General features: G+C 39.5%; 1 protein-coding gene across 3 annotated transcripts in view; it reads left to right on the top strand.

Annotated features, from left to right (window-relative positions):
• Positions 1 to 9741: 9741 nt before the first annotated feature.
• The window catches only part of LMO1 (LIM domain only 1), an 81656-nt gene continuing 65723 nt past the window's right edge, over positions 9742 to 25674 (top strand). For 2 of the 3 annotated variants that reach the window (XM_039533311.1, XM_039533313.1), the window contains exon 1: positions 9742 to 10367. Coding sequence is in view for 2 of the 3 variants with exons in the window: in XM_039533313.1 (XP_039389247.1) it covers positions 10346 to 10367 (22 nt within the window). In the remaining variant the exon portion in view is untranslated. Of the gene's footprint in view, positions 10368 to 17126; positions 17313 to 25674 lie in introns of all 3 variants that reach the window. The other variant, XM_039533312.1, reaches the window with a different exon arrangement.

The raw sequence follows: 25674 nt of genomic DNA on the forward strand, positions 1-25674 counted from the left end.
CACACTTAAAGCATCAAACAGCATGAGTTAAAGTTCTGTGTTCTAACTAGTTTATGCTTTTTAAAAAAGGCTCGGCTGTTTACTCTGTTGAAAAATACATCAGAGTTGTAGCTCAACCTTTTTCAGTGATAACTTGACTCCATGCTTGGCATGGTAGCCTTAGCCCAAAAAAAAAATCTATTTAAAACAGATGTAGTCATTACCAGGCTATCTAAACTCTGCTCTTCACGCTCTTCTTACAGGTCTGACTACCTCCAAAGCATGTTAGGGGGAAGATGTGTTTGATAGTAACTTCACAGTTGTCACTTTTCGCCACGGTTGCAATGCTAGGTGCCAAGGGTGTAGCCAAAGGCTTACTTATTTAATGTATTGCTTCGTTTTTTATCCATGATCCTCACTGTGCCCTCTGAATGCTATACAAAAATGTAAATTAAAAAATGATTGGGAACATTCATCTAAGAACCTGACCAAATGAGGCCCCTTACTCTAAAGAATGCCCAGCCTGGGTTTGGGTGGACTACCTGATTCATCATGTTCTATCTATAATAGTCTTCTTCAGTGAGAGCCCTGCCACTCACTCTGGAGATCTGACTGCTAGAAACTAGTAGTACAAGTGTCTAAATTGATCTTAATTACCACAAAATAATGAGAAAAGGGAATTGACTGAAGTGACCTCACTGATTTAGAAAACAAGTGGAAGGATGAGGTGACAGAAATGAGCCAGAATAATTTTCCAAACTCCCCCAACCCTGAATTTTGGTTGAAGAGTGAAAGAGGGAGAAGGTCTCAGATAAGAGAGCTGGATCTGAACCACTGATCATCTAAAACACAAATACTCTCAGATTTACCAATCTCTAATGCCTTTCACCTTGTCAATAGGGCAGCCATCTCTGCTCTGATGGGTATATGCTAGAACTTTTTAGCTACTTTTATAATATTCTGAGCCTCTAGGATGAGCAAGTTTTTCACCTTCTTGAAGAAACTGTGGCAGGCCCAAGAATCTTATTCAAAGCTATTTTCTTGTCTTAGGGCACAAGGTACTTGCATACCTTGACCATACCTTGACCATTCGCTGATGGACCAGAAGAATATAGCTGATTAGACTGGCGTGGTCTGATTACTGTTCAGTTCAGTCAGTGTCTCCATCACTGATTTCCACAGAGATGGATTTAGTGGTCTTCTAAGTCTTTACATCTCTCATGTTTCTACGATCCTAGGAATACTTTATCGATACTGTGAAGGAATGGCCTTAGGCATCTTGCCAGCTGGGGTGGGAAATGTTTTTGTCACCCCAGCACAGAGCATCCAAGCAAAAATACAAACAAAAAAATAGCCCCAGTGGCATGGCAGTATGGTGCCTGACTGCCCTGCTTATCTACCTCACTACCCTCACTCCAAACTGGCTCTGAAACATGACATTGTCAGCTCTTTTCAATGGATGGTACCAAAAAGAACAGAAGCAACATGGATGGCTTTGTGATTGTTCATATAGAAAAGTGGAACTATTCATGAGAGGAGGGGGAGTTACAATCCACTCTGCTATGGACACAGTGATGACGTGCTTGTTCTCTGAAACCAAGGCTAGATACTAAAGTGTAAATTATCTGGGTGTAGAATAAGTGTGAGTTGAACCATTTTGCATTTCACCAGCTATTTTTCAGTCGCAGCCAATGTTACTGATCTGGTAAAATGTTGCCCCCTGTTCACTAAGTGAAGCATGTAACATGCCTTGATGTCAAAGATACCATTGAGTAGAGTGAGCATGGTTAGTCTCTCTGGTTTGTGTCTATTGAGCTGAAACTGGAGGGACCTGGTAGCCACAATTCTAGGTTAAGTGCTGCCCTTGTACACCAGCAGAGTGAGTAGGGGACAAATTGGCCAGCTGGATTTCCGGCTGATTTAGTGGGCTTCCCTGGGTAGTACAAGGCCAGTGGAACACAGTGGCCTGGTGAGCCCCAGTGAAGGGGTGTGGCCATAGAGTGTATTACAGCTATTCTGTGCTGCTGCAACACCTCATTGGAGACTGAGGCAGACAGATGTAAACCAGAGCAGACTCTGGGGGTTGTAAATTAGAGCCAGCATCCACCAGAATCTCGAAGGCCACAAAGGGCAATATAAAGCCACCTGGTCTCCTGAGTTGCATCATGCTCAGCATGGATGCAGTTTAGAATCTGGGCCAGTGTTTTGAACTGGGACCTACAGAATATTCTTCTGGTTTCAATTTAGTTGGGAGGGACAGCATGAGATTGGGGAAGCATATCTAAATATTTCTGCTTCTGCTTGATGGGAGCTTGTTAGGGAAGGTGTGTGCTAGGATGGGTAATATATGGCTGAAACCCTTTGGATGGAGAAAAGGGAGTGGGAATTGGGACAGTTGATATCTTGGGCAGGGTCGATGCATCCGTGGTATGTACTATGGATAATACCTTTATCCTTTGTTTGGAATGATGTATTATTCCTTGATGAATGTGTGCTTATACTAACATATGTATTTGCTATAATATTATGTCAGCAACTTCACATCTGAACTTCTCTCTGGTGGAATGTATGGGAATATATGGGACACATGAGGTAATCTTGGGTATTCTTGGCTATTTTGACCCCCTTTTTCCTTCCCTAAAGTAGAGTTAAATTGGAAAAGGGTCAGTTTCTTCCAGCTAATTTTCTCATAAATCAAACTTAAATATTTAATTCCATACACTTAATTGAGAATCATGGTAGTGACTCAAGCCAGGTTAGAAAAAGCTCACTTGATGGCACATACCTCTGTGGAGTACTATTATTAACAAGCATCATCTTAAGAAAAACAGGAATCTTCCAAGCTTCACTCATGTGAGTTATCAGAATGAGATGCTGTTAACAGTAGATGGTGCAGACATTCAAAATACGACATCCCATGCTTTCTGAGATCTTTGACCTCGGCTCCCCGTAAGTGGTGATTGAATGTGGTAATGGGCTCTGTTAGGCTCCTGGAGTTTGGTTCCTTCTTGACAGATAGGAAGTGAAGGAGAAAGTGGTGGTATCTCCCAAATGCCAACTGCTTGTGGCACCAACATGAGAGGTCACATTTGTGATGCTCCTTTTCCTTTCCGATTTAAGGAGTCATCACTGAGCATCTCAGCTAACACCTCACTGAGATGACTGGGACAGATTATGATTCTCAGAGCTTCTGTAGAGCTGATCAGAAAATTTGGTGATATTCTCACTGAAAATTTTCAGCGGATGATTTAAATTTTTTGTGAGGGGAAAAAAGCCAAAGAATTCCAACAAAAATTAAAATATTCAGTTTTCAGCTGAAACATTTTCTGTTTTTCTATACATTTAAAAAAAATCTAGGAAGGTCGATACTTTCAATTAAACAAAACTTTTCACAGAAAAATCAATTTTCCATTGGAAAAAAAAAGTGTTGAGCGAAAATTTTTGACCATCCCTCCCATCAGGCTCTCTGCACTCATACAGACATTTCTCTGCATGCAGTTTCTCAGCTCACAGGTTTGAGGTTTTCTTTCAACCTTAACAGTGAAAGATTGACTTTTAAAAAATGAAAGCTGAGATGCTGGAGAATGAGAACACCCGTATCGCTGTGTACTGGGCCAGTCTGAGCCGCCACTGTGACCATACGATTCTATTGGTGGGTTTGTTTTGTTTAGTACAAGCCTGCAGTGTTGCTAACGCTACCAGTTTTATTGTGAGTCTTGTGATATTTGGTGTTTTCCTCCAAGCTCCAGTTCTTACAGGCATAGTATTAATGAAGAATCCCAGCTGTCATTAAAAACAAATGTCTAGCTCTCATGATTTCAGAAAAAAGCTTAAAAACATAAACCGTAAAAGTTCAAAAACTAGAACACAAATAAAAAGAATCCAAATGGATTACTTATTAAAATCTCATGATTTTCAAGCCAAGCTCATGATTCTCATCTAGATTTGTGACTATTGAACGTTTGAGGCTGGCAGTACTAGGCCTGATCACTCTTGCCTGAGGTGTTAAAGCAATTTCAGTAGTTGCCCAACTAAGGGTGAAATGTAACTAAAATGTAGCAGCTCCTCACTTTCTTTCATCTGAAGATGTCCCAGTGGTTGGACTTGCTCAGAGAGCTTGGGATGTTTAAAAATATCTAATTAGTTGAATGGCCTGTACTTTTCCTTGACTGGGGACAAATTTTAATTGTCACATGACAGTCAAAATAAAAATATACTAGACAGGCAAAGAAGCGGGTGGGGTAATTGACTAACTACAAAGAGGTTTTGAGTGGAGGGGAGGGGAAGGGAGATCTTCACTGGAGAGGAGGCATGTCAACTATGTTCCATGTTTGTAACATAGCAACCTGGCCAGTCTAACCTTGCTTAGCTCCAAATCCCACTCCCAGCCTGCTCTGAAGCCACTAACTTCAGCCTCAGGCTCTGCAGTCCTAGAACCTCCTTTCTTCCCAACTTTATTGGGGGGAAGGAGATGTTGGATGAATCTGTGCAGTGTTATATCCAACCCTACTCCCCTTATCCACGCCCAGCCATTGATAGTGTGCAGGGTGGTTTATATGCACCCTGGTGGACAGCCTCTTGATTTCCTGTTTCCCCAGCACAGAGAAACCATATGGATTCCAGTGTATCTGGGACCCTAAACACCTGCATGGGAGGCAAAACCTGCCTCATGATAAATTACATGGATACGGTTATAAAGTAGGGAGCAGATTTTGAATTCTAGATCTCTTACTTCATTTTTAAAACAATTATTTTCCCTTGTAACTTTGTGTCTCTGCTACCCAGAGAACAGCAGCCAAAGCATCCTGTTACTAATATAATACCTGTAAATTCCCCTAGAAGGTCACCATAGATTGTGTAGCCTAATGGCTAAAGTGTCAGCCTTATATTACAAGGGTAGAGAGCTCACATTCTCTAGAGGCTGTCCTTTTATGAGTTATCCTTCAGTTTTTATTCTCTCAGTATCAGAGGGAATGTTCTATTTTTAACACAGAGATAATTTTAATAGAAAAAGTCTGCATTCAACAAAAATATTTAATTTTTATTTCAAGAAGCAAAACCTAGTGATACAGAATTTTTACAACGCATAGACATTCAAGTACAGAAGATCTTAGTGTAAGCAAAGAAATCTGGATCTGATTCAGAAAGCATTTCTATTCAGGACATACGCATGTGCTATGCGTCAGTAGGACTTAAGCGTGAGCCTAAGTGCTGTCCTGGATCAGGGCCATACTTTGTATGAACTTGAACAATTATTGTAAGAGCTACAAAAAGTTGTTCTTGTAGGATCATAGAATTGCAATATTACATCAGCCAAGCCTGACATTAGCCAGATACTTCAGAGGAAGGTGGAAGAAACTCCAAAGTGGGCACTAATATGAAAGGAATTGTCCTGCAGCTAATTTAGTTCTAGAGCTGCTGGGTGGGAACCAGATTTTCTATTTCATGAGAAATTCTGCAGTTTTGATATTTTTTCTGTTCCAAATCAATGAAATAAAAAAAAACCCTCACGAAATTTCTCACAAAACAAAATTAAAAAAAACATTTCAAGTCAATTGAAACATTTCGTTCTGATTAAAAATATAAATTCTGATTTCATAATATAGAAATATTTTTAAAGTTCTGATTAAAAATATAATTTTATTTAAAAAGGAAATGAAAAGACCTTTGAAAATGGAAATGGAAACGTCCCATCCTACATGTTCTTTGATCTTATTGGACCATTCCATTCTGATTTTGTCTCAATGAAATTTTGTTAAAAGTGACACATTTCTGCAAAACATTTCTCTTTTGATTAATAGGTATTTTCTAATGGGAAAATGTTTTGTTGGAAAATTTTTGACCAGCCCTACTTAGCACCTTAAATTCTATTCTTATTGTATGTTGTAATCAATGCCAGTGCATGTGGGACCCTGTCCCCATCTGGGACAGTGTAGTGTCATGGACAAAATGCCTGTTTTATATTGCAAAGAGCTATGGCACTCTGCCCCAACTGAGGATCTGCCACTTGTGCCCTAATGCTGAATTCATTGTGACTGTTCACGTGCGCAAACTTATGTTGGTATACAAACTTATGTTGGTATAACTACGTCACTCCTGAGCTGACCGAACTCTTGGTGTAGACAGGGTTATGTCAACAGCAGGGCTTCTCCCATCAACATAGCTATCAGTTCTCAGGGAGGTGGAGGAGTACCTACGCTGATGGGAGAAGCTCTCCCGTTGTCACAGGTAGTGTCTTCACTAAGCACTACAGCTGTGCCACTGTAATGCTGTAAGTGTAGACAAGTGTAGATAGCTAGGAATAAAACCTGGGTCTCTAATATGGCAGATGCAAGTCTCATTCACTCAGCAATGCTGCTTCAGAAATAATCTGTTAAATCTAACTCAGAGTGGTAGGAGTCTGTCCTATGCATCTGAAACTTAGGAAATTAAATTTTAAAAAAAGTTAAAACACCACCATGTAATGTTGCCAACTCAGGCACTCAAACGTTAGCCAATGCCAAAATGATGATGGCTATTGAAACCCTAATTCTGCCACTTTGAGTATGCATTATGATATGATGGTTAATTGCATGATTGTATACTTTTTTCCTCCACTGGATCCCCGCCTCATTCTAGCATAGAATAACTTGTGGAGGTCTTTCAGTCCAATTCACCCCTGGCTGGGATACAACACAAGTTCTCTGTCTTTACCCTCCAGGAAATCTTCATCTACTATTCTCCATCATTTTTATGAGGCATTTCATTTTCTCCTACTTGTGACCAGACCAAAAAAGAAAAGGCAACGTGTGATCTAATACACAGGGAATCAATTTGGGACTCAGGAAATCTGGGCTATACTCCTGGTTTACCACTGAGCTGGTGCGTGATCCTGGGCAAGTCACTGCTCCTTTCTGTACTTCTTTTCCCTCGCACTCTTTCTCTCTTTTGTCTGTTTACACTGCAAGCTCTTCACTGAAGGGACTGTTACATGTGGTTTTTGTGTAGCCTGCACCACAATGGGGCCCCAATTCCAGCTGGGGCCTTTAGGTGCTACTATAATATTAACAATAGTGCATACTCAAAAGCCTTGAATGGCATTTTAACCATGTCTAGTCCTGTTTTGAGCAAGCAGGCAATACAGTCTAGTGCTACAGCACTGGACTGAGAGTCAGGAGACCTGGTTCCTATTCCCAGCTCTTCCACTGATCTGTAGTGTGCCCTTAGGCAAGTCACTTGCACTTCTCTGGGCATGTTTCCCCTCCAACTCTTTGTCTGTTCTATCTATTTAGAATGAAAATTCTTTGGACAGGAACTCTTTCTAACTGTGCATTTATATAGCACCTGGTAAACTGGGGCTACTGCAATAATAATCATTAATAATAATTAATGATCGTATGGGAAAATTCTTAAGAAAGGCCATTCTCATGACATTCTCAGTCTAGTATTTTTAGACTCCAGAGATTCAGATAAGTATTCAAATGCTTCCTTTTCTGAATGGATTGTCTGAATATATTTAATTGCAAAACACGCACACCGGACAACGGTCCACTATATTGTAAAAAGACTTTTACATAGGGCTTAATCCTACCATCTTTATTAAACCTGCACACCTCAGAGCCCACATAAATGTAAAGGCAGGGATTAGTGCATAACATTTAAACTGTAAAATGTTTGCATGGAGAATTATTTAATGGTTTATGTTTTATAGTAGTTTGGCTTTGGTTGTGTGACCCCATTTCAATTTGTCTGTTGCCTCTTCTTCTCTTTCTCATCCCCAGTGACCACAATCTTTCTGAATTCAACTGTGAACATCACTTCTAGAGAGGCGATACCAAAATCAATATTCATTTCACAGTTTAGACCCTTTACTCAGTTTCTCGCCGCTTCTCCCTTTGCATCCTCCATAGTGTCCTTCAGCTTAGCGTATCCAAACAAATGCCTCTTTGTTAAGAGCATCCTTAGACAAAACTCTAGCACCTCCATAACAAGCTCAGAATAAAATGGAATTGCTGCATACTAAGGTCTTGATTCTTCTGCCATTGCAGCGAAAACTCCCATTGATTACAGTGAAAGCACAATCGGGGCCTTACAATTTAACATATTTTAGATGTGTGTGAATGCTATAGGTTTCTCCAGGTTTGGGATTTCTTGAGCTGTGCTGTGTTCTTTCCGAAAAGATTCATTGAGTTAGACAGGTCAAGTTCCTGTGGGTGCAGTATATGCCATACACTGGAAATTAAAGACCAGAAAATTAGCAGGGTTTGTTGTGTTACAAAGCTGTAGGCTTTTTTATCATTATGCTCATAGAAAAATGTATTGCACTAATGGAACACAACATTATGCTCCAAGTTGTATTTATGCTTGCAAGTAATGAGTACACTTCAGTTAAGCTTGCTTGGCAACAAACTTACCAGTTTTTCACCTTGACTTTATTTGATATGTACAAGGTGTGCTTTAAAGATAAAGCCCTAGAATTGCCAAATGAGCGACTTTAGTCATGGCAGTCCTAACATGGGTAAATGTGATGCTGTGCAATTGGGAAATGGGAGGAAATCCCAGGAGACAGATCTTTTGGCATTCCAGATATGCCAAAAATTGTCCATGTCCCACCAATAGAAACCAACAAAAGTTTTTTTAAAAAAGGCAAGACTGGGAAAAAATTAAATAAAACCTAGTGTATGAGCAGAACTAATATTAGTTTCCTGATAGGTGTAGATAGGCAAATAGAGTACTGGATCAGCTCAGGCATTGCCTGAAGAAACAAAAAGAAAATCTTCAATGCTCCTGTGCAAATTGAGGACACTAACAATAGGAATCTTTAGAAAGTAAAAGCCGATTTGGGGGGAATCAATTAATACTTTTTTTAATGGAAGTTCACATGGAATTAAAATTTGGGTAACCTGCAAGCCACAACGCCTGTGTCTCTAATGGGTAGTGTAATGATTGTTGATTTCAGTTTGTATTAGTCCTGCCTAGACTCTTTCGGCGTTCCAGTTTCAGCTAATGGAAATCAAGTCCATTATGGTAAACGTCGGAAGCAAGTACATTAATAGTGGCATTGATATTAATTCAGATTGTAAACAATTCAGAACTGTTACCAGTACATGCCATGTTGTGCCATCTTATCTGCTGCTTTCATAGGACTATTCCTTTCACAGCTTTTTAAAATACAGAACACTGACTGCCACACCGTTTTCTGCGTTGGTAAACAAAACTATTTGCAAATTCTGTTGTGCTCCCCACATCAACCCTTTACACCTTTTTTGTGTGTAGCTGCAAACACTTTTCAAGCCAGCAATGCCACCTACATTCATTGCAATGCAGTTCTTGCACTTTACTTCAAAAAAAGTTTAGCAAGGGGGAGATGTGGGGAAGAATGTAATGTAAGAGGTAGAAAGAAAATGAGCTTATTTATACAGTAACACGTGTGTTAAAGCAATGCCTCCTTTCCTTGGCTATACACTGCCGCATTTTCTCTCTCACACACATATACACACACACTCTCTTTAACTGTGCTTTGTCAGAATTAATGAGAAAAGTTCCCTTGCCCTAGGGGTAATTAGTGTCCTTGGAGTTAAATAAGCTAATACTTAGACACCTCTGGCACAGGCAATTATGTTTGTGTATTGAATAATTGATTCAAAGAGGGGGGGAAGGGGCTGCTAATCAGATCTGAGCATAATGAATTGATTTAATTAACAGGGGAATCTGAGGGTCCCTGGGAAATGTGTGCATTTATTCAGCAGCAAGAGAGTGCAAAGCACATAAATTGAGAGGAGAGAGAGCGGCAGGCAGGCAGGCAGGCAGCAAGTGCTTTTGCGTTCAGCGATAGGTTCTCATTTTTCCTCCCCCTACCTCTGAATATAATTTTAGATTTAGAGTGAAATAAAGAGAAAAGCACTTTGGAAGCCTGGAAAGCTCTGCAGTAGCGACAGCAAAAGAGGGGGGTTATGAGCTATCACCTGCAATTACATTAAAACAATTTTTTTGACTGTGCTCGTTGGGAAGGCGCTGGAGAACCGGCCCTCGATTTTGCCTCTTTTACCCTTTTAAAATTAGTATTATTTATTTCTGAACTGGCATTTGAGTTGGAGGGGGGAGATTGCTTTTGCACTAGCAAAGCTCTTCAGTGCTGCTGCTGCTGCATGTAATTCTAGCTCGGTGCAATCTAGGTTAAAAGTCGTGCAACTGTAGCTAGCTGGGGGGAGAAAAACAGGGAGGACGATCCGGGTGCATTTTTCGCTCGGCAGCGCTTTGCAAACACTCTCCGGTCCTCCGTCCCTTTCCCCTCCCTGGAGCGAAGGAGCAGAGGCGGCGGCTGGAGGGAGAGAGGACGCCAGAGACGGAGCGGCGGACGCAGCTGCTGCCCGCGCCCCCCGGGACAATGGTGCTGGACAAGGAGGACGGTAGGTAGGAAGCCGAGATCACGCCAGAGCGCGCTCGCCCGGCGCCTGTCCTCTCCCGTGGCTGCGGCCGGATAGGCAGCGCGAGCTGCAGGAGGAGGGAGGCAGCTGCTGCCGTGTGTGTGTGGAGCAGGGGCATTTCTGCAAGTGCGTGTCACCGTTACTGTACAAATCGGAGCATGCTGGCTCGTGTGTGTGTATGGAGGGGTGTCTAAGGGAGGGCTTGGATGACTGCCTCGCTAAACTCTATCGGATTCGTCGGATATTTACTTCCCCAGCTCTCCTTTAATAAGAACCGATTTCTTCCCCACTCACGTTATTTGTTGCTCTCATTAGCAAACGGAATGTTCTCTTCACTAGATCTTTCGGGCCTGGATTAGGTTTCCTGCCTCTTTAAATCCATTAGTTTCAGTATTTTCTATTCTCCCAGCATGTCCACTGTCTGTTATCTCCTATTGTCGTGTTTACCCTCTTGCCTATTCCACCCTCATGCACCTCCCTCCCCTCCTCAGCTCCCTCCCCCTTTATGGCTCTAAACCTGCTATTAATGACTAAGAGCTCACAGCTTTGCTAAACTGCTTCACAAAGGGCGCCTTGGCTTATTGTGGAGAAGGATTTACTTTTTAAATGAGGCTGGGAAGGAAAGGGGGTGTGTGTATGTGGAAATGAGAGAGCTGACTGCATGCAAGTTTAGATCAACCATGTGCTTATTGTCAAGACTTGCTAGAAATTCATTTGGATTCACTTGGGAGCGGGGAGAGAGGCAGGGTTGGAGGCAGGATTTACAGGCTATGAAAGCTAATTTAAAGGGAAATTAATTCTGGCGTGTAAAGTATTAAGAAGTGCTGAGGAGAAAAGAAAAAGACTGGTGATAACTCTCCAAAATAGCCTCCTGCATCCTGACGAAGCATAGACAGCGAGAAATAAGGTGCTGTTGGAAGTGGTTTTTGTAATCTGGGGCCCGGGTGAATGGAGAGGATAACTCGGACCTCTGTCATCCACTAGTCTGCAGTCTTAGCTGTCAAATTTGGCAGTCCAGGGTTATTTGCTGCAGAGTGCTGTGGTAATGGTTTTTGTTGAGCTAAAAACAATCCTTACAAGCTTGATGTAACAACACACTTACAAACTCTTGCTAGGCTTATCCTACTGAGGCATTTGAATCCCCCACCCCAATCTTTGAAACTTATTTACAAAGCACCAGTGAGTACTGAAAGCATGATCACCTGCTGTTATGCATGGCGATTGCTTCTTCCAGTGTTCCCCATAAGAGTTCATCATATTGACTTTTTTATTCTTTTAAAATCATTCTATTCTAGTGTCATTTTCTCCATAATTGAAAAGACTGTTTCATTGTCAGCATGATTGCCTGTCAGAAACGAACGTATATATGCCTAGACACCACTGATTCTGGCAGTATTTTGCTGTCCTTTTTTTGTACAACTGTGTTTTCAAATAGTGGCCTCTGCCTTAGGGATGAGCACATGGGTGGCTACTGGGTCAAGGCAAGGGTAATCTTATACCCTCTTCATCGGCATAGGCAATGCCCGGGGAAAGAAGTCTGTGCAGCTCAGAAAATGGTCCTTTCCTCCTAATCCTTATTGGGAAAAATTGCGGTAACACAACACTGATATTTTTAATTGATCTCCTTCATCTGCTGATACCATTTTCCCACCCTTTCATCTCCCGCCAAGCTATGCCAGTAATATTATGTACGGGAATAGGAGTGTAACAGAGATAACTGTCTTTTGAGGACTCAGATGAGGGAATATGCTGTTGGTCATCATGATCAAAGTCCTGTTGCCAGTTCAGAACTGCATGACATCTTGGTGCATATAACTGTGTCACTGGCCATGAGGTCAGGTGGCATTAGCTTGTCACCATCATACCAGCTTCAGTTACATTGCAAACTGCAAAGCCTCACTTTGGTAGTGTTGCAGTGAATGCTATATGTTATGTGCCTGTATAAATTACCATAAAACTTCTCTCCCCTGGTGGATGGGGGGTTTAATTTGGAAAGGTGACTACTAGAATAAAAGAGACAGCGGGAAGTGTCCTTTCCCTCTCAATCTTGGAGTATCTGCCCCTGCAAGGTGAGAGCCTGCTTGACACACACCTTAATGGAATCAGTTGAGGAATGAGGAAAAATCATATGCCTGCTTGTGTGCTCCACCTGTGTGGGAGGGGGTCGAATCTCTAACAGCTAGAAGGTTAAATGCACACTGGGACTCAGAAGGGTGTGTGGGGAGGGAGCTGAATGCCAAATTAAATTGCGGACTTAGAGGCCTTTATAGTATTCTAGTTTGACAGAGTCCTCTGAAGTAAACTAATGCAGTGTTAGTAATGGGGTGTATAGAAGTCAAAAGTGTCTGTGTGTGGGGGGGGAAGTAAAGGGGAGAGAACTTGATCTAAATGTTAAGTAAAAGGTATGAAATGTTCAGAAAAATAAACCTCTCTCACATCTGTTCCTCCACACACCATGATACATGGGGCTAACTAATAGTCAGTACAGTTGAGCACTACCAGAAAAGAATTAACCTTGCTTATGTGCGATAGGGTTTGTATTTCCATCTGAGTTCATTTTTGTGGGTAAGCTACAATGGGCGATCCCTGAAACTTAAGTTGTTACAGTGCGAATTTTGTTTGACTAGAGGGAAAAAGATTGCCTTTTTACTTTCAGCATGAAAGTCCTCCAGTAATAATAATAAACTACGCAACGTCTTAATCTCCCTTAACTTTTTGCCAAAGGGTGCCTGCCAACCCATATCTGTTTAAATCTGATTGACAGGTTAACAGCAGGATGCTGCCTCTGCTGCAGAAGTAAGGGAAGCAGGTGAGCTGTGAGGAAAGACTGAGATCTAAAGAGGGTTTGCTAATGGGGGTATTTGGGTTCTTTCAAGTATTGCAGACAGACTCGTTAAACATAAGGAGCTCAGGGCTGGAATGATGATGGTGTAAGGAAGTGAAACTAGAACCATTGATTATCCAGACAGTTCTCAACAGCCCTCATTCCAGGAGCTCTCGTGAACAGCGATATAAAAGGAAATAATGGGAATGGTGGTGAAGGTAAGGAGGAAATTAGAATGAGATGTACTTAAAAAGAAGAATAGTAAGAAACCCCTGATGTGGAGATCAGAGTAACAAACTGTAGTAATGTCTGTGAATCTTCAAAACTGTTGATAGTGTAGTTATGCTAGAGGAGAAATTATGCCTGTTAAGTGTCAGAGGAATTAGGGACAGAAGGCGAGATTAAGAGAGGAAACTATTTTATGAGGAGGTTATTTTATGCTTTCCTTTCTCTTTCTGCCTGACTTGGATGGAGCTCCAGTTGCCTGATCAGGTGTGAATGTTAAAAAGGATGCTGGATCTGCACAGGTTATAAATGGACTAAAATGGAAGCTATCACTAGCTATACCAGTTGCTTGTTTTAAAAGACCTTGTTATTGAAAATGGGTCTGTTCTATTAATGCAAGCAGGTCTCCTTCTCGGGACAGGTCTGTTTTTTTTGTTTAGGATTTTTAGAAGGTTAAAAAACAAAGTTTCAGATCACAGATACCCAATTCACTTTTTTGTTTTTTTGTAGGGTCATGTTTAATCTTAAAAAGCTAGCTCTTCTGCATAAGAAGGCACTGTGAAAGTTTAATGAATGCTGCATGCATCCATGTGGGAAATCAGGAATTAAGTCCCTCATTCCTCCAGCAGTCTTGGGGCATTGCAGAGAGCTCACATCCTCTTAGGTAGAAGTTGCATCCCTGAGAGCTAGTTGTCCAGCCGTATTGTTGTTTTGGAGGAGATTGCTCTCCTAGCCTCAGGGTACGTGTTGCAATGAAGGCTTCAGGGGAGTATGCAAGCCTTAGGGTGACATCGTCACCATCACACAGGGTCTAATAATCAGTTTGCTGCCTAGTAAGTGGAAAGCTGCCTTGACGCAAACACTTCTTGGTGTCAATATGGGCAACAGAAAAACAATACTACTTTCCTAAGGGCTCTGCAAATATCATTGTGGGTAAAGGGGGAGAGTACAAAAATAGTCAGGTTCCTGACTTGAGGTTTTGCGGCACTATGTCAAGTTATGTCTCTAAGGTAGCATCGGTTCATATGTTTGAAGTGACACAATATAACCCAACTGATAGAACACAATGTAATACTAGGAAATATTTAAAAATGAAAACTTATGCAAGTGTTTTCCCAAAATGAATCTTCAGAGCTGAAGTTAAAGAACATCATTCTGAGCCAAAATCTGTAGAGACTTGCACCTGTGCAATTCTGGTGTGTTAGCCACAGCTGAATTTGGCCCTCTAGGTCTTTCTTTTTGACTTGCACAAACAAACCAGCCCAGTGTCCAATACGATAATTACATAGCTCAGAATTATTATAGATATTCCTCAAATCTATAATTACTGCCAATGCTTTGACAGTGGAGAGCAGAACTTCTGCTAAAAAGAACCCATCAGTAAGCGGATCTCAAATATCATGACCAGTTCCAATGATTGGCTTAATTGTAGCTGATTCTGTTAAATTACTAGTAAAGTGTTTTAAGGGTTACAGGAGATGTGTGTGTGTATGTGTGTGTGTGTGTGTGTATATATATATATATAATATTTATTTACTGGTGTCTGAAATGAGTGAGTGTGTGAGGAATGTTTAATGCAAGAATTATTAGTTTGCAAAAGGGAATCCAAGTGATTGGATGTGTAGAAGTAATGCAGGAATAAAATGGATACTGGTACAGCGCTACATGTTAATGCATAATATTTTGACAGCTACATAATCAGTCTGTAGGTATATTTACCAAAAAAAAGGGCAACAGTAATACATATAGCAGCTATTTAATGTAGACAAGAAGCTTAAATGTCATGTAATTACCAAAATAGCTACTTTAAAGATACTCTTTACAAAGATGGAAAAAAATATTGCCCCAAAATAGAAGCTTTGGGGTAGAAAAAAAGTGTCAGAAGTAAGGTGTTGTGATCCAAAAACACTGGAATATGTTTTCTAATAAAGGTTAGCAATATATTAGAGGAAATATTACAGTATTTACCTATGCTAGATTAGAAATTCATACTTTTCTCTTAGTTAAACATTTTTGAACAAACATCAGCAAGCATTAGTTACCACATCTTTGGCATGCAGTCCCCTTCCTTTTTAATTTACAGTAGCTAAAATAAATGATCACTTAGCTGTTGCACTCTTACCCTAAAATACAATTTCAATCCTTGCAAACTATATTAAAAGGAGAAGAATAGAAGTTTTAAGTACTGGATGAAAATGATTCTATGCAAAATGATATATTTAACATCAAATATGTTCAAGGACTGTTAGGATTAAGTATTCAAAATGAAGGGGGAAGGAAAAAGCCATTTGAGCTGAGGATAAGGAATCTAATTAAAAATAGGTATTAAGGATATATAACTTGAGCCTGCTATCATGTTTTAAAAGAGTACCATTGTATCAGTTGTAAAGGGGAGGGAGAAATATCATTAAAATGAGAATAAAATGTTTTCTGGGATTAAAAATACCCCGATGCCTAAAATTGTAGATCGCGCTTGGTATTGAAGGACCTCATCCTGTAATCTTGATTGACACGATTGAAGACAATAGGCTGCTTGTGAGAGCAAGGCCTACTCATGTGAGGAAAGATGGAAGATTGCCCTTCCCCAAGCGTGTTGGTTTATATTCCAGTGTTAGTAGAATTAACTGCAACAATGATGTTTCTGAGCAAATGGGCAAGGACTAATATTGCACTCAATTTGTAGAAATTGTTGTACTATTTGAAATGTTGCATGATGTACTGAAATTCACAAAGTGTATTTTAGAAATTTCCTAAGTGTGCATGGAAAAACAAGGTCAAAATGAGCTTTGAGAAGTGTTGCATCAAGCTCTAAACCGTGACACATCTGCGAAATAGAGTTAATAATGGAAGAAGCCAGTGTGGCAGGGCTATGGTCTTAGAATCTATGCAGGGAATTTTAGGTTTTAGTAGGGAAAGGGAGAGTCCCTAACCCATTAGAAGCTACAGAACAGTTTCAAATGACACTTCAAGTTTTAAATGAGCAAAGCAGGGAAGGGGGGAAGGAATGCTTTGGAGACAGATCTCTATCTAGAGAGAGGCAAAAGTAAAACACAGTTGTATAAAATGCAGTACGTAAATATAAATATTGAAAGAGTATGTTGTGTGTGAAAATTGATCGGTGATAACGAACAGCATGAAAAAGAGGCAAAGTTAGTAATGTTTGAAACACTAAAGATACTCGGTAGTTTAGTAAAACTAAATGTACAGATACTGTACTGCAGGTGGTGCTGCTGAGCTAGAAAGGCTTAAATTCACCATTAAATCCTGACAGAAGAGTAAGAGGGGGTCCCTGGGAAATGCGTGCGTTTATTCAGGAGCAAGTGGGCAAAGCGCACCAATTGAGAGACAGAGGCAGCAGTAGCCGGTCTTAGATATATTCCCCTCTCTCTGAATATAATTTGAGATTTAGATTAATCTTAAATCCAAGGGAAAACACTTTGTAAGGGTTGAAAGCTGTGTAGTTGCAACAGCCAGGGTTATGAGCTATCAAATGCAATTACATTAACACAGATTATACTGTGCAAATTGAGCCATTTAGAAGGTGAGAGCCAAAGAAACAGCTCCGATCCCCCTTTTTTTCTAAATTGCAGTTTTAGTTCCTTGCAATTCTGAGGTACAAAAGTAGGTGAGACTGCTTTTGTATCTGCAAAGTGCTTCATTTCTGAATGTAATTCTAACTGAGTGCAATCTAGGTTAAAAGCTGGACAACTGGGTAATTAGAGCTCACTGGCTGCTAAAGGACGATCAGCTGTGCTGTGGCTCATCTGTGATCCCAGAGACTAGTTCTCTTCTTCCCTGAGTGAAGGCTGCTGGAGACACAGCATCTGCACCCGGACTCCTCTTGATCCCTGAGATGATGGTGCTGGACAAGGAGGACGGTAGGTGGGCTAAGATTCCTTAAGCTTGTACACAGTGTATGCCGTACGGGGTTACATGTAAGTAAATGGCTCTGACACACATGTACAGTGTGCATGTTTGGGTGTTCTGCCTTAACCCTTTGATTTTTTTTTTTTTCCCTGTGCCAGTAACAGGGGAAATTCGCTCTTTATCTTAGTTTTCCCCGGGCTTTGCTGACAAGTCAGCTAGCCCAGAAGTGTTTACTTCAGGCTCTGTTTGCTGAAGGACATGTGGCAGAAACAGTTTATTTTTTTTATTCATTTGGATTTTTCTTCCCAGCAAATGACGACATGACTCTATTTTACCCATCTTAGCTTGTTTATTTTAGTAGCTTTTATTTTTGCATCTAATTTTGATGCTTCCTTTCCCACATCTTTTTTTAATTTACATGTTTAATTATATATATTATTACTTACTGCTCTTCTTTATAGCTATAAACATAATGACAATAAGCTAATAGGCCTGCTAAACTGCTCTGGCAAAGAATCATTGGTTTATTGTGAGAATTTATTCTCTAAATGGGAGAGGTGGTGCTAGTGTAGGAAGGTAACTTTAGAATGAAGCTGAAGGAGAGATTGACTCTTTTTAAGTTTGGGTGCTGGCGTGTGCTTCCATTATTTTTAAAGCTAGCTGTCCTTATGAAGGAAGGAGCAGTGCAGCAATCTAGGGAAGAGTCAAAGATGACGCTGAGGCACTGATATCTAGTAGTTAGAGCATGAGACTAGGAGTCAGGGAACCTGTGTCTTCCTCGTGTGAATGCCATTTGCCCTTGGGCAAGCAATTTAACTGCTCTGTCACTGGTAGTTTCTAGGATGAATATGGTAAGTTTGACCACAAGTTTTCTGATGAGAAAACAAACATTGCTTTGTGACCTGTGTGACAAACATTTTGAGGGTGCTACCGTAATGTTAATGGCAAAGCTAAATATTGGGGATTGCCATTTTCTTTAAAAGAAGGCTATTCTGACCTTTAGATAGGTGTGAACACTCATTCTTTTATATTCATTTTCTAAATGGATAACTTCATTGCATTGTGTCTGCCAGTATATGCTGCTGGATAGTATGGATTCTGGTAGCTTTTAGCATATCCATGCATGTGAAAAGATCTAACAGCTGAAAAGTTAGACACTGGTGTCATTTGGAGGCAGAATGGAGGTACTGAATTTCCATGGGTTTACAGACTGGAGAAAATTTGGAAGGATGTTTAGTATGCCTGGAACCCTGTGAATTTAAACGTTTTGACACCCAGTAATAGCAATATTGCTATATTAGAAGTGTCTCAGTTCTTGACAAAAAGAGGAATTGTTTTCCCCTGTCAAAATTGATGCTAATCACATAACACTAATAGTACTTAAAACTAAGTAATTCAAATACCAGGTTGAAAGGGAAGGATTTCCTCCTATGCTTTCTTCTACTATTGAAATGGATTTTGTGTAGTGGGAAATATTTTGAATAGGAAGCGCCTGAGTATTAAAAAGTAACCCACATCTGGTGGTTTCTAACCAGTAGGTTTCATAATTGCTACATTGAGGTTTTCCCACATTAAAATAACCATAAGAATTCTGCTCAAATATTATATCAGACCTGTAGCTTTGCTTATAGTGGACTTTTTTCAGGTATCTGGAGGACCATCATCAGTAGATACAATATATTTTACACGATCAGTGCGCTCCAACTTATTTGCAAGTTCAGAGAACCTTAGTCTAGTTTTATGGAGTGGAACACAAGTACATTGCCTAACTTTGGATTGACCTGCAGGTTGTGGTGAATAAAATTTGGATGGATTTTTTTTTCCCACCAAGACTTTTCCTCTTTATTAAAAAAAAAAAAAAAAAAAAAAAACCTCTTATTGCCATTCTCCTCAGTTCTATGAAATTCATAAAGTCTTAACTCTGAATTGACAGTCATGGTGTCTTATTTACAGATTTCATGTCTGGAATGCATAACCAGTCTTACCAATACGGTAGCAGTCAATTTGGCTTCCTGAAATTTCCAAATAACCTGACCTAGAAGATAGAAATTTCGATTTCTATTGAGTTGTCTGATTGGTTTCCTTGTCGACTTATTAGAGCTTAGAAAATGAAGTAGATAAAAGCATCTGTTACAAATCTTCTCCAGCAACTTTGCAGATGACTCTACGGTGGCTAAAAGAAGTATTAAGTGGTTGCATATTGCTTATGCTGAAAAAACAAATGAAGGTCTCTGGATTTCAAAGGCTCTGAAGCAGCTCAGCTCTCAAAGGTGTTCTGTTGCTTTTTTGGCTGTGTAAGTTGAATCTAGTGAGTTTATTTTATTAGAAGCATAAGGCTACTCTGTAATCTTCCTCTGAATAAGACATATTTGGCTGGCTGACCTTATTTCCTATTGGGCCACAAGTTGTGTACTGCTTTTTTTAAACAAAAACCGTTTCTGCCACATTTTAAAATCCTCCTTTGCAGTTCATGCTTGCACTCAAAATTATAATCTGTGATGATGGAACAATATGAACAGAGCAGAACAGCCAAAATTAAATTCTTCAGTTTGAGGAAGTGCTGTTACCTGTGTAAAAGCAAAAATGCATCATGTAGAGATCACATTTTCAAGTGTAATGCGCAAATAACACTCAAAGCAAAACAAAAATTCAGTGTTTGTAATAGCAATTAGGAAAATACTGCTGCTTATTCCAGCTGTAATCTTTGCTAACAGTGAAGTGCAGCCTAGTTAGTAGTATGTATGGCATGAAGCACACTAACAGAAATCATCATTCTTTTATTACAAAAAATGCAACTTTTTTTCACCTAACTTGTGCTGTTAACTACTCAGTGTCTTAGACCCAGCTTATTGAACAACTTGTTACTGCCCTCTTCGCATGTACGAAGGCACTGATCAGAATGTGTTTTATATCTCAAAGCTGGTACAGCCAACAGTGCATACAAACATGGGTCTTGCGAGTTAAAAATAGAACCTGAATCAATTAAATGTGGCAAAAGAATAAGTAATATGAATACCAGGTGGGAGAGTTCCAGCAAATGTTATGGGCGTCTTGGATGAAGACTTTGATATTTAGAGGGTGACCCCAAAATATGGGTACCAAGGACGGACGTGGGTGTGAGTTTGCAAAAAGAAGCTGCACATCAGTATGAAGTATTTAGGGCAATGAATATTGGAGAATCTGAAACGAGATCAGCTGCTCTAGTGGTAAACAATGGAGACTTCTGAAAAAGGAGGTAATATTGAGGCACCAGGAAAAAAAACCAAGCGGATTGGAAGATGGTTGGAATAATTTAACTTGGAGAGAACCAGTGTACGCTCCAGGGCTGCAGTCTTCTATGCAGTTAATCCATGCATTTCTGAAAGGTTGTTTAGCAAATGGATTTGTATTAACTGATTTGATGTGAGTTGAAAGAGCAGGTAATGATCAAACACTTGCATGCATCGGGCTGTGGGGGAAGGAGTAATATGGGGAGACTTAACCTTAAAATACAGGACTCCATGAAATAGGGCCACAAAACAGCATTTCTCTCATCTATATTTAATAGCAGGAAGTTCTCACTTATCCACTTAAAAGTATCACTTACGCAACATGGTAAATGAAGGCAAAGCCACTTGGAGAAAAAGGAAGAAGGACCAGATCTAGATAAAGATGGATTAAATACCATCAATGTTGATTGCTAGGTGGTTATAAAGTGTGAATAAAAGCGATGGGTCCAAACAGAATCCTGTGTCATGGTAAGTCAGGAGAACAAAGATATTTTTTTTCCCTTCTTCCAACCACAAACCCAATGACAAGAATGATCAGTGAGATATGACTCCAGCCATGAGATCGGGGCCCATGCATTCGTCTTATAAATGAATGTTAGATGCCGCATGCAAATCTAGCAAGATCAAGATGTGACATTTTACTCAATGTATAGAACCATTTACAAGATCATTATAGACATCTAATAAGGTAGTTATAGAATGAACACAAGCCTAAACGTGAAATAGTGCTACCTCTGGAAGAAAAAATATCCAGTGGCTGTTTGTCAGAATTTGGGGCGGGGTTGTGTGTGTGTGAGATTTTTTTTAAATCAACAGATATTATAGATGTTTGTTTGTAAACATTTTTTAATTTATTTTTAAATTTTCAGTTCTACAAAATTATGGAGGGTGTCAGAGTCATACAGGAATTACTGAATGGCAGCAGACACTGATTTCAAAAAAGTTAAAATTTTATAAACATTAAAACACAAATTATCAACAGCACATGTCAAAACATACAAATATCTTGAAATCGTACTGAGTTCATTTTTCTTACTTTACCTATCTGTCAACTTAGGGTTTTATCAGTGGAAATATTTTTCAGTGGTATTTGTTTGTATGGTGAAATCAACACTTACCAGTAAAAATATAATCTTTCCAAGACCACCTATACGTTGCTGATTTTAAAAAAGGAAATGGCAAATTGATCAGACAAGTGCTGCAGAGCGAAGCGAGGAGTAATGGGGAAAATAGATGACACCTGGCAAGGGCAGAGAGTCATTTTCTTCTAATACTGAATATGGAACTTTATTAGAAATCAGGAAAACTATTTTATTCTGAAAGCTGTTTTTTTTTCCCTCTGCTTTTGCTGAGAAGCTTCTCCAAGACCTGTCAGGCTTCCTGCACGTCCTCCTAGAAGTCACCTTATTCAAAGAATGAAAAACTTCTGTTGCTGAGAACTGGTTATATAACCCAACCGATTAAGGAAATGTGTATATAGTTGGGGCCAATCATGCAACCTACTGCATAAGCGTAATTGCTGTGGATTCTGTTTAGAGTCACAAAAGGGAAATGTTTGAGATTGTACCTGGTACAGGAAGTGTGAAATTGGTGGTATAGCTGGAAGAGGGGGCTCAGAAAGAAAAGGTTGAGAATCCCTGCCCTAAAGCTTAGCTGCTTCAAATCTTGTGGGATTGCACATTTAGAACAGTCATTCTTGGGGCACTTGACTGAAAAGATGACTCTAAAATATTATCCCTATCTCTTCAATATTGCTGAAAGGGTTAGGCTGAACATTTAGATGAGTTCTTAGTTTAATGAAACTGGTTTTGCCCATCCTGAAAAGAAATGGAGAAGTTAACATTTCTAATAGCAGTGAGTTGTATTTTATGGATATATACATACACACTCCTGTGTTGTACAATCAAGGTAATTTTGTAGTCTGCAGGGATATGGTATTGAGGTTGGACTCCTCTTTAAAGCGTCAATGTTTTTAAGTTCCGAGGTGCTGCTGCTATGTTGCAGTTGTCTTCTAGGCATATTACGTGTTTAAAACAATTAGGAAGCACTTTTTTTTCCCCCTCAACTTTTGGAGGTGGGTTTGGGAGGGAGGGATAAAAGAAGAGACTGAATCATGGAAATTATTTAGGTTTAATTTTGGATTTAAATGTAATAAGAAGGCTGCTCAACAGTTAATAAGATTAAAATCTGTTGTGCTGCCTGTGGGTTGGTGTTCAATTTTCATGTGATATTCATGAAAGCTGTGTATTTTATCTGTTTGCTGTAGCATCTCTTGAGAGTCATCAAAGTATAGAATCTTCACCAAAAAAAAAAGTCCTTGTACGAGCAGTGCATTTTTAATAAAGTAAGCCATTAGATCTGGTGATAAAGGGTCACAGCACAGTCTGAAATATCTGTTTTTAAATGGTTAAGAAGTTATCATGGTTGGAGGATTAATTGATTTCACTTGGGAGGCTTTTTTAGGTTTTCAGAGTTCACCTTTAGAAACACATTTCATTGTTTGCAAATGTCTGTTTCCTATTGAAAGTTTTTTGTTTAACCTAAGTCAAATAATTAAGCTTATAACAACATTAGGCTTTCATCAGAAGTAACTGAACAGCTACGAAAGGAAAATATGCTGGCAGCACCAGTGTTAAGTGCATCTTTAAACCATTTTATCTTAGGTTAAGAATATGAAAGTTCATGGCAAATAAAATATTTGAAATCCATCCAAATCATAGTAATGGTACCAAAAAACATTAAGCATGGTATTCTAAGAATAGAAAATACATTGCAGATATTGCTAACTGCTGAAGTGTAAAACTCTAATGGTGCTATGTGTTTTTAAAATTGTGCTGAATTGTCCTTGTTTAGTGTATTGTGAAGTTTTAAACAGTATACTAGAGTTGGGGGCAGTGATTTTTAATGTGGGTGAACTGTCCACAGGGAATGACTTTCAGTGACTGTAGCACTTATTCACCAATAATTTTGGGGGCACCTAGAGGGACTTGTCTATTTTTTGTTATCTTGTTTACTATTAGATTAGCATATTTCAGCCTATAGATGGTTTGTGAACAATCCACAGCAGCTGTTTTGATAGTTCTCCGGTGTGTGGGTTATTTTCCTGTTCCCTGATAGGATGACCACTCCCCCAAGGCAATAGAGTTTTCAAGACCGTTTGTTGGCTACTGAGTCACAAATAGATGGTACGCTCTTTGGGGCAGAGACTGTCTTTTTGTTCTGTTTGTACAGCATCTAGCACAGTGAAGTTCTGGGCCATGGCCGGGGCTCCGACACACTGATTTTTTGTTTTGTTTTTCAAGAACATTTATAGAGAAGGAAGTTGTGTGTCTACTTCTGTAAATATATTTATTATTAATAATTGTATTATCACAGAGTGGGCATCAAAGAGGATCACAGGTAGTGGTGAATGAATTTACATTTTTTTTGTTTAAATGATCAATTGTGTATTTTCTACTGCAGTGTTCAAAATTCTGCACTCACTTATCAAATTCCCATGTATGTGTTTACAAAACTAGGGGAATACTTGGTTGATGCAACTACTGGTTTTAACAGTTCTATTCTTTCTCTAAAAGAAACATGTAGGGTTATTCATGAGTGAAGAGAACTTGAAACAAAACTAAACAACAAAAACTCCCTCACTAATATAAACGTATATTTGGGTCAAGGCCAGAGATGCTCCTAGGTGGTTCATTATGGATATGAGATAGAAATGTATTCCAGAGGACTGTATTTCTAATAAATAAAAAAAAAAAGCATAATGAGACTGTAACTGGGAAGGAAGACAAAAGCAGCCATGCTTTAAATTGTTAATGATGGTGCCAGTGGCTGCTGCTTTACCACAGCTGTTTAAATTGATCTGCTAGTGAAAATGTTTTGTTTTGGCACTTTCCCTTCATGTGCAACCCTTTCAAAGGGACCCCTGGAAGCTTTTCAAAGGGGAATTGTGATCTTTTCCTAAATGGGGTTTAGAGCACCAGAGTTCCAATATTTTAGATTATTTAAACATACAAGTATGTGTTCTCTTTTTTTTTTGAAATACTTTTGACAGGTACACAGTTGTTTTCCCTTCATTCCTTCCCCCCCTCCCCATTTACAAATTATTAATGCCTTATTCTAAGGGGTATTTCTTTGGCTTCAGCATCACCCTGATATCCAGTCTTTCCTTTTTCTGACACTGTCATGCTTAATAAGAAAAGCAAAATAGTACTGCTTAAACTTGAGAAATAAAGGACTACCAGTAATTTCTGTCAAGTGCCTCGTTAGAGATTGTACTGTAAAATGTGTGCCTTATATTTTATTATGTATTTTTTGCCCAGACCCCCTTGTGCTAGGTGATGCACAAACAGAGAACAAAAAGAGGTGTTTGGGGTTTACCAGTTTATTTCTAGATTTGGGTCTACCTTTTAGCTAACTAATCCACTTCAACGTCTTTTCATATTTCGACCATGCATTCGCGTTCAGAAGTGACGAGTAGTCTCCAGATGATCAAATCCCACTAACAAGTTGAGATGAATGTATTGCTTTTATTTTATTTTTACCAATGTATTGTCTGAAGCAAATCGTGTGTGCTCAAGTAGTTTTGAGAAGTTAGCCCACTCAGGACTGTTTTATCCACTGCCTACAAAGTTACAGTCCCCACCTCAAGGAACTTAGACTCTGTGCACAAAACTGTTTGGAAACACGCACAAAGACTGCTGTGTGGGCCTGTGATGGCATTGTAGATACTGAAGACACTTACTAGATATCTCTGTGGATAGGCTGGGTCTGGTCTGCTTTAGGTGATCTTGGCAACTCAGTTTCTGCCTAATGTTTATACCTGAGGATATTTAACATTCTTCAGAATCCATAATATATTCATTTTTATTCTCCTTTGTGGAAAATGACTTCTGTAAGTACCCTGCTATGGATATGAAAGGCTGTACTAGACATCTCAAACCCTTTGACCTGTCTGCATAGACTGGAGCTCTATTTTTTTTGAAAGGACTCCTTTATATCTGTTTTTACTCCATGCCCTTCCATTCATTTGCCTATACAAAGCAATAAAGGGTAAAACTAAAGTAACATAAATTGGTCTGTCTTCCTGAATCCATGTCTCACTAAT

Source organism: Mauremys reevesii, linkage group 4 (genome assembly GCF_016161935.1).
Source record: "Mauremys reevesii isolate NIE-2019 linkage group 4, ASM1616193v1, whole genome shotgun sequence".
Taxonomy (NCBI): Eukaryota; Metazoa; Chordata; order Testudines; family Geoemydidae; genus Mauremys; species Mauremys reevesii.